Here is a 9882-nt window from a genome sequence, read left to right as displayed (position 1 = left end):
AAAGCAGCAGTAGAACTGGTTCAGCTCATTTGCCAGGCGAGAATCGTTTATGGAGTGGAGGACTTTGGGTTTATAGTTTGTGATCTGTCTGAACCCCCCTGACAGAAGTGGCGTCGTTTGCAGAGAACTGGTTCTTTAGTCTCTCTGAGTACAGTCGTTTAGCTTCTCGCACCTCTTTGCTAAACCTGTACTTTAACTCCCTGCACCCGGCCCTGTCACCACTCCTAAATGCCTCCTCCTTCTCCAACCTCAGCTGTCTGAGTTTGGCTGTGAACCAGGGTTTGTCATTGTTCTAAATCACCCTGGTGCGTGTTGGAATGCAGCTGTCCTCACAGAAGCTGATGTAAGACGTCACAGCCTCTGTGTATTCATCCAGGTTGTTGGTAGCAGTCCTGAAAACATCCCAGTCAGTGCAGTCCAAACATGCCTGGAGGTCCTCAACATCTTCACTAGTCCACTTCTGTGATGTCCTCACTACAGGTTTACAGAGTTTTAATTTCTGCATGTATGCAGGAATCAGATGGACCATCATGTGATCAGAGTGTCCCAGTGGAGTGCGTGTGACGGCGTGATAGTGTTCCCCTCTCTGGTTGGACACTTTATAAACTGTCTGTATTTGGGGAGTTCTTGGCTGAGATTTCCCCTGTTAAAGTCACCGAGAACAATAACAAGGGAGTCCGAGTTTGTCACACACAGTATCCGGTGTTCTGACGATCTATGCTGCCTTGTCGAAAAATGCTACCGTAGCGCAAATCGATAGCAGAGTCTATCGAGTCGCTCTGCCCTATCGAAAAATGCTTTTTTAAATCCCATAAAGTTATAACTCTCACAGTATTATGACATATAATATAATCAAAAAACAGAATAACATCATGTCAGGGGTAGCGTATTCTCCCCTATCAAATAATGCTCCCATTACAGAATCATTTTATATTGCACCACTACTCACTCCATGTGTACTGTACGGAGATGGGGAGCATGTTGAAATACTATATTATGCCATCTTTATTTAAGATATCAGGGGTAGTGTATTCTGATAATCTGATCTGATGTTACTGACAATCAGCCACTTTCTCGAGAGATTCCCAACAGCAATGCAGTTACTGCAGATTTGTTGGCTGCACATCCATGATGCGAATCTCCCGTTCCACCACATCCCAAAGGGGCTCTATTGGATTAAGATCTGGTGTCTGTTGAGGCCATTGGAGTAAAGTGAACTCATTGTCATGTTCAAGAAACCAGTTTGAGATGATTTGAGCTTTGTGACATGGTGCATTATCCTGCTGGAAGTAGCCATCAGAAGATGGTACACTGTGGTCATAAAGGGATGGACATGGTCAGCAACAAGACTCAGGTAGGCTGCTGTGTTTCAACAATGCTCAGTTGGTGCTAAGGGGCCCAAAGTGTGCCAAGAAAATATTCCCCACACCATTGTACCACCACCACTAGCCTAAACCGTTGATACAAGGCAGGATGGATCCATGCTTTCATGTTGTTTATGCCAAATTCTGACCTACCATCTGAATGTCGCAGCTGAAATCGAGACTCAGACCAGGCAACGTTTTTCCAATCTTGTGTTGTCCAATTTTGTTGAGCCTGTGTGAATCGTAGCCTCAGTTTCCTGTCCTTAGCTGACTGGAGTGGCACCCGGTGTGGTCTTCTGCTGCTGTAGCCCATCTGCTTCAAGGTTCAATGTGTTGTGCGTTCAGAGATGGTGTTCTGAATAACTTGGTTGTAACAAGTGGTTATTTGAGTTACTGTTGTTTGTCATCTGGAACCAGTCTGCCCATTCTACTCTGACCTCTGACATCAAAAAGGCATTTTCGTCCACACAACTGCCACTCATTGGATATTTTCTCATTTTCAGACCATTCTCTGTAAACCCTAGAGATGTTTGTGCGTGAAAATCCCAGTAGATCAGCAGTTTCTGAAAAATACCATCTGCCACCAACAACCATGCCACGTTCAAAGTCACGTAAATCCCCTTTCTTCCCCATTCTGATGTTCGGCTTGAACTTTAGCAAGTTGTCTTGACCAAGTCTACATGCCTAAATGCATGGAGTTGCTGCCATGTGATTGGCTGATTAGCTATTTGTGTTAACAAGCAATTGCATGGTGTACCTAATAAAGTGGCCGGTGAGTGTGTGTGTATATAGCAATTGTAAGTTACTTTGGATAAAAAGTGTCAGCTAAATGAGATTATTATTATTGTTATTTTTATTATTTTTTATTTTTTTAACAGGTTGAAATTAAATTGATTTTTTCATCATGCATTAAAGCTTATTTGTACTGCAATACAAATGCAATATTAATATACTTCTTATAATCAAATGCACATAAAATCCTTTTAGCTTCTCAGGCTGCTAATTCATAATTTCCGATTATTCATTAGCTGTGTGAATTTGGAAGTGGGCATCTTTGCCAGATTTGTGTTTTATTTTGGGTTGTTAAATTAATTTTAAATTCAATTCCAGGTGGATTACAAACATGTTAAGAAGTTTTAATTTGTCTCTTTTAGTGCCTATAGATATCTTGAAACTAAATAGTCAATATATTGTGTATTCTTTAAAGAGTATGTCCCTTCAGTTGCCCTCATTCTCAGTCTTTCTCTTCTGTCCTCTCTCCCTGATGCACTCCCCAGGCTCCACGACCGTAAGATGTGCATCATTGGCCTGAGCGTGCTGATGGAGCTGCCCAGCCGCCCGGCAGTGCTGGAGGGAGTCACCGCCCAGATCATCCCCTCCATCCTGCTCCTGTTCTTGGGCCTCAAACACCTCTACGCCTCCCGCCTCATCAACAAACCAGACCTGCTGGCCCGCTCAGGGGCACAGGATGAAGATCAGAATGGTGAGAAAAGCTCAGGACAAATTAGATGAATAGAAAAAACTGGAAAGAGAGAGTGTAAGACTGAGGAGGAGGAAGTACTGTAGAATAAATAAGGACAGAAAGAAAATAAATTGGCAATAGTAATGATAATTAAATGAGATTCTCCATTTTTGCCAACCTCTGATCTTCCACTGCTCAAATCCTGATTCAGCCCTGAGCTCAAATTAGCTGCAACACATTTTCTTTCTCACCCCCATTGGCTTTTCTTTGCTTCAGTCAAGCATAAAGGAATTAGATTCCTAAACCTTGTCTACTGCTTGTGGGGCAGACTGATAAATTAACTTAGTGCTACAGTCACGACTAAAGGGTTTCTCCTGCAGCCTGGTTTTAAAAACCCATTGATTTCAAGGCATTAAATGGTTCAGAATCGTGTATTCTTAATAGAAAAGCTAACATTTTCTTCCAGTGAACATTGAACGTGTTCAGATTTAAAATATGCTTTCAGTCATGAGTATAAAAGGATAGTGTTAAAGAGCAAATATCAAGTAACAGAACAACATCCTTAACACACTTTAGTGTAACCACTGTTGTCAGGTATTTGTTGTAAATCATTTATGTTCACATTGAGAGTACTAATAAAGATGGAGCTCATACAAGTGATAGGTTAGGCACAAAAAGGCAATCAATGACAAATTATTATGTTTCTCTCGCACTCCTTTTTTTTATTTGCACTAAGCTGTCCCTCCAGGATTTCGCAGGCTTTTTAAGTTATGGTTGCGGTGCCTGATTTTGCAGCAGGTTTTCTAAAAAAATTGCAGTTGTGATGTTTTGGGGCGTTTTTGTGATGACATTGTGGGATTAAGTGAAAACTGCAAAGGTAGCTGTTTTTCTTTTTAAACTTTAGAATGATTCTTGAACCATTAAACGGTTCCTCCAGGATTTCACTGACCTAACCCTATCCCTGCAAATTTAAACAAGCTTACCATGATTCTTTGAGCACTTGCAATTGAGCGGGATGTGTCACAGTGATTTGTCTCGTCTGACTTCCTCCATGTGTTTCTGCCACTCTGTGTGTCAATCACAATTTCCTTTTATGTTTGACCACAATACTGCATGTTTTGAAAAATAATGTTAAGAAGGTAGATAATGTTTTTCACGGTCTTTCTTTTTTTCCCGGCAAATTTGAGATGTTGGTATCGAACATATCTGTTTGCAACTTGTAAACAAAGAAATGACAAGCTGATGTATGATAGCGTTTTGAGGAAAACGGCAGTGATGGGTCTAATTTGCGGAAAAGATTGGTTGATTGGCTGGTTGGTCTAAATTGCAAATCACACTAAATTCAACAGGGATTTGTTGAATTTGTGTTGATAGTCGCAAATTGACATTCACACGTCGCAAAATCCTGGAGGGACTGACTAAGTCCTCAATTATAAGGCAATTATCTAAACCCTGAAGCTGTGTTTTCTTACCTCCATGACCGCTAACACAGCTTAATCGTGAAGCCAATGCAAAATACGTATACAATTAGTTGCCACTGTATCAGGTACACTTAGCTAAACTAATGCAATTAATGTTGCAGTTTTTTTTCAATTGTTAAATTGAAGTGTTGTTTCAACATTATGGTCAATTTGGAGGCTGTGTGTACTGCTATTCTGAGAGGTATTTCTAATATTATGTCAGTGAGGGTAACTAGATATTCCAACACTCTAACTTTCCTAAGAATAAAAAGGGACTTTTTATGTTTTTTATGTAATGATATAGTGAATACTTGTTCCATTATCTGTATCGTTTGATTCTGTTCAAAATGGCCAGAGAGAATTGGCATTGTGAAGCCTTTGATCCTAATGTCTTAATTATTTTTTGTATGGACAGAGGAGATTCCCAGTGATGAAGATGAGGTGAATGAGAACCGTAACGCCATGCAGCAGCAGTCCACCATGCCAACAGGACAGGGTGGCGAGGATGAAGATGAAGATGAAGATGACTACTGGGATGACGATGGCTTTGAAGGAACCCCCTTGGAGGAGTACAGCACGCCACTGGACTATGACAACGGGGAGGACGAGTATCGGTTCTTCACCTCAGCCCTGCTCCGTAAGTCCAGGTGTCAGCTTGAGTAACTCTTTAGGTATTTTCTTCTCCCAGCTAATGCTGCTTTACTTTTGCCAAAGCTGTGTCTCTGAAGCATGACATCCACTTATGAGTGTATATAAATGCCTATATTTGACGATGATGATGATGCATTTCAAAAAGTAAACCGATAAATGACAGCAGACACTTGCTGCTCCACGTTATCATCCCTGGGCCAGTCTGTGTAATGTTATGGAACACGTGCCCCCCAGCTGGTTTATATAAGCACTGCTGTCATATGTCAAACCGGATGAGTGTCTCTCTCTGCTTATATGCTGATGGTAGAATAAGTATCCTGCAAATCTATCGATGTAAACCAGTTTCCTGGTCAGATCTCTTCCCCACCAAGTGAGCTGCTGCATCTTCATTATCCTCATCATTCTTGTCATTGAAGAGATCCAAGTTTACGTCTTTCTTTTCCTCCTCTCTGCCTCCACACTTGACCCCGAGTTGAGTAGATGGCTGAGTTCCTCCAGCAAAGCTAAACACCATGCCGTGTCAGAAAAGCAAGGGTTGGCTTTTGAGCTCTTTGACACTCTCAAGCCACGCTCTCCGCCATGCTTACAGGACTCAGCATCTGTGAGCGATGCCTGGGCATGCTGAACGCACCTACAGGCAATGCAGAGGGGAAAGGGGTCCATCACAGAGATTCTTAACTCGCATGCGGCTGGACAAGGGCAGAACTCGATGTCCATAACAGGTCCACCACAATGCAATAACTCCCAACTGAACCAACAGTAAATTAAATCCAATCCAAATCCTGACACCAGATATTCATGTTGACATCTAAGTGGATTTATGGACATTTATGCGGGATGGACATGATATTCTGACTGCATTGACGGTTGTGTCATAGGCAAGTTCTGGAGTTATAAGAATCATTACTTAAGTTTTCATCAGAATCAGTAATTCAGTGATGGATGCTCACTTTGTAGCCCACAGTGTAACTCCATGTGAATCCATGGCAAAATTATACTTATTATCCTACTATACACTGCCCAAAGCATCATGGGACCTGTAATTTCAAACCTTCCTCCATCCCCTAGATAGAAGGAAGACGAAGAATGATTGGCTCAGATTTAAAGGCTCAGAATTATGGAAACTCCACCTTTGGATCCATCATCAATAGAGTAGAAATCCTGTTCAATCAATTATCCAATGACAACAGCTGTTCTAGGTTGACTATATACTGCCCTGTGTTTGCCCATTTTGACTCTGAAGACACAGCAGTGTTGAAACATTAGTCTCTTTGTACAATTTAAAGGCTGCAAATCAATCCGTGTGCTCCAGTCCCTCTTTTTCACCTGAGTCAACTGCATATTGCTGGAACTTGTGCAGAGTACCCTGTTTGTCTTAGTTTCCTGTTGACATGGATTTTACACTAACACTGTCACGGTTATCTTGAGTTTGTCTGAAGGGCACCCCACAGCGTTAGAATTTAAATACTCCGGTTTAGATAAACCATATTATTGATTTAAGTAATTGAATCATTGAAGTATGTCTAGCAGCGGATCCTCGCATTTGAGCATTTTTGCCATTGTTGCTTGATAAATAATTTGAACCATTTTTGATTTTCACAGTTGTTCATTTAAAACTAATCACTTAATGTATTAATCTTTTCATCTAGACTGTAGCTGCATGAAAACACCCTCATTCTGTATAACCTTTCTCGTTGGTCCTATGTGTGTGTTTAGGGGTCCAGAACACTGATGCAGCCTGGTACCAGTGTTTAACAGCTCCACTCAGCGACGACCAGAAGAAACAGCTGCAGGAGATTTATAGCATCTCACAGCAGAGGAGGAGCACCGCCAGCAAGGGACAGTGGTGAGAGGCAACGCCCACCGCTGTGAAATACAGACATGGACAGAGACAGAGGAAGAGGATGTGAAAATAAATGCTCAGTAAATTCAGTCAGAGATGTTTCTTGATTGGAACATTGGCCAGGAGGGGTTTTCTGTCACTGTTTTCATGGTATGAAGTGGAGAATTCCAACTTTCTGACACTCCTCAGGCTACGGAGACCCAGAAGTGACATTAGGACATAAAGAAAACTTTAATGTTATTCAGAGAAATATTTTACTTATGTCCCTGAATGAGCAACAACCACCAGACCTTTGGTTCAAATCCTTCACAATAAAAGCATAATCTCTGCATACTGACCGAAAAACTCAAGTCATATGGTTTTACAAAGTACTTGTGTTTGTGGAAACAGGGGAAACAGCCAGCCTTGCTGTGTCCAAAGTTCAAAAATCCCCCTACAGTACCTCATAAGCTCAACAAAAATGTAATAATTTGTGGTTTTAGAGGCAGCTACGTACTGGCAGTAGCGTTTCTAGCAATTAACTTGTTTTTCCTTAAGTAGCAAGGTAGTAAAATACTTCATTACTAGATTGTATTCTTTATTGAAGAAAAAGAAAACTCTATTTGTTTGTTTACGCTAAGCTTCCATTTATTAAGCTCTTTTTTTCTAAAGAGCTTGTTGTGTAAGTTTCTACTTTCAATGAAAGTGCAGTGGTGCTATAGCTGAACTACCTCCAGTGAAGAATAGCCTGTAGTTTCACTAGCAACAGTTTCAAAGTAGCCTTTACAACACTGCTTGTTGTGACAGAAAAGTTGCCAGGTTTGGTACCATTGTGCTCATACTAAACCTGTGTTCACCAACCATTCTCACTATACCATACAGGTAGGTAGGTAGGTAGGTAGGTTTATTGTCACAATACAACAAGTTATAGAGTGAAATTGAGTTTTGTAACTCCCTTCTGCTACATAGCAGAGAATATACATTAATAAAGAATCAATTAGGATTAGTGTTAATACATGAGCTTTAGAGAGAGTATCTTTGAACTTTGGACAGAGCCAGGTTAGTTGTTTCCACCTGTTGCCAGTCTTTATGCTATGCTAGGCTAGGCTAGGCTAGGCTAGGCTAGCTACGTACCAACTTCAGCTCTGCACACACAGACATGAGATCACTCTTGGGTAGCTAATAGACCTGTTTTCCCTCATTTAAGTAAATCTTAATTGACATTCACACATGTTGTATTTTCATTACTGACACCAATTGGTAATGAGTGCTCTAAGTTAGTGGGTGTGATTTAATACCCATTATCTAATGCATTATCCATTCATCTAATGAAATGTATGAAATTAATTGTCCTTATGTACTGTATATATAGCTTTGGCAATATTGTTGCTATACATTCATGCCAATAAAGCTAATTTGAATTTAATACCCATTCAATTCCAAGTACTGTACAAATTTAGGCTTTAATCTGAAGTTGTGCAATCTTGGGAGAGTCTTGCAAAAGTTTTGTAGTTCTCAATATCTTCAACCAAGTCCACTTGCCGTCCTTAGTTAACTATGACCTGGATGACTGAGAACCTTAAAAGGCAACTTTGTAGATCCCTCTTTTCCCATTTGAAATGTAAAGAAGTTCTTCTCTTCTGGGGTTCCACAGCAGACATCTAGAATGACCACCAGCAACAGAATGACTAGAGATGGCTTTAAAAACATAGTGTAATGTTCAGTCTGGAGTTATACTGAATCTTGTGTTTTCAGAGCACTGAGGAGACAGGCGGAATCAGAGGATCAGGACGAAGAAGAGAGGAGCTGGTCTGACCTGACCTGAAGTGGATTTCAGTCTAATCTGAATTATCTCAGTCCAGATCAGATCACACCATATCCGACTAAATGGATCCCACCAAAACTAGGTCCCAGGGTGCCATCAGAACCGGATGGAGTAGCAGGGGCTGGGTTGGCATTGTAACAGTTTGGGACCATGTGCACTGTAAAGAGCCCCCTACTGGAATATTCCTATCACCAGGACAGGACGCGTGTGTGCGTGTGGACTCCAGAGAAAGGTCTGCATTATAAATATAAATGTCACTGACCAGCAAAATTCGTTAAGTTCTTGTACAGTGCAGTCCTTTGGTCTGTGATCAAGTAACGTGTGTGTGTGTGTGTGTGCGTGTGTGCGTGTGCATCCAATAAAGTGTAAGAAATAAAAACACAGCAGAGTGTGTGTTTGTACGAACTGTCAGCGCTTGTCTTTGTCTCTCTATATAACACTTTTTATCATCTCATCAAGCGAGAGTGACGAGTAGCAAGAAGAGGCCATTTTCTGTCAGGGTGCCTTGTATACACACTGCGGATAGACGGGAAGGTCGAGGTCAAAGACTTGGAGCATCCGATTATGACGCACATGTATGAAATGTCAAATGGGAGAAGGATCTCGGGAGAAGCAGCTTATTGTCTTTCTGTTTGTCCCTAGATTTTGTTTTTGTAACAGTTTTCAGAACTAATTTAAGAAAATCATAAAAGTTCATGTAACATTTTTCTGAGTTGTTCTTGTTTTTCCATCCTTTACGCCTTCCTACCTTAACTAAACAGGCTGTGTTACTGCGTATTGGCAAATGTTCTGTACAGTCTCACAGCACCACACATAGTACAGTTGAGGCTCATGCAATTGTCTTTGGTTTTGCAGGTATTTCATAATAAACCAAACCAATTTAAAATGTTGACCTGATGTTGGCACTATCCTTGTTGAGATATTTCATTCTGGACTAAAACTACAACCACAACAACAATGGGTGCTTTGAAGGTACTGTAGAAAGAAAGTATACTACCTACTACCATTTTTTTTGTAACAAGGACATTAAAAGCAATGGCTGCATGGAAGAAGTAAACCATATGCTACCTTCATTAGTTGTCAAAAAGTAATTGCTACATTGAAGATAGAAAAGAGTATATAATCAAATGAGTATAAAGGTGTAGAATCTTTATACCATACAAGAATGAATGGAAACCAATGGCTGCCATAAAGTTTAAAATTTGTACTTTCATATCCATCACAAGGTAATGCAGGTGTAGAGTTTGCAGATCAATCTGCCTTTGAACTGCGTTACCATTCAACAAGAATGTAACAGA

At 40.7% G+C, this 9882-nt stretch overlaps 1 protein-coding gene across 5 annotated transcripts in view; it reads left to right on the top strand.

Moving 5' to 3' along the window:
• Positions 1 to 9476, top strand: part of ipo8 (importin 8) — a 67094-nt gene extending 57618 nt beyond the window's left edge. For all 5 annotated transcript variants that reach the window (XM_046071870.1, XM_046071872.1, XM_046071871.1 and 2 more), the window contains 4 exons: positions 2642 to 2847; positions 4702 to 4923; positions 6654 to 6783; positions 8515 to 9476. In XM_046071870.1, coding sequence (XP_045927826.1) covers positions 2642 to 2847; positions 4702 to 4923; positions 6654 to 6783; position 8515 — 559 coding nt within the window. In that variant the 3' untranslated portion in view covers positions 8516 to 9476. The remainder of the gene's footprint in view (positions 1 to 2641; positions 2848 to 4701; positions 4924 to 6653; positions 6784 to 8514) is intronic.
• The last annotated feature ends 406 nt before the right edge of the window (positions 9477 to 9882 follow it).

Source organism: Micropterus dolomieu, linkage group LG16 (genome assembly GCF_021292245.1).
Source record: "Micropterus dolomieu isolate WLL.071019.BEF.003 ecotype Adirondacks linkage group LG16, ASM2129224v1, whole genome shotgun sequence".
Classification (NCBI taxonomy): domain Eukaryota; kingdom Metazoa; phylum Chordata; class Actinopteri; order Centrarchiformes; family Centrarchidae; genus Micropterus; species Micropterus dolomieu.
Note: the sequence above shows the minus strand (reverse complement) of the source record. Positions and strands in the feature narration are given on the sequence as shown.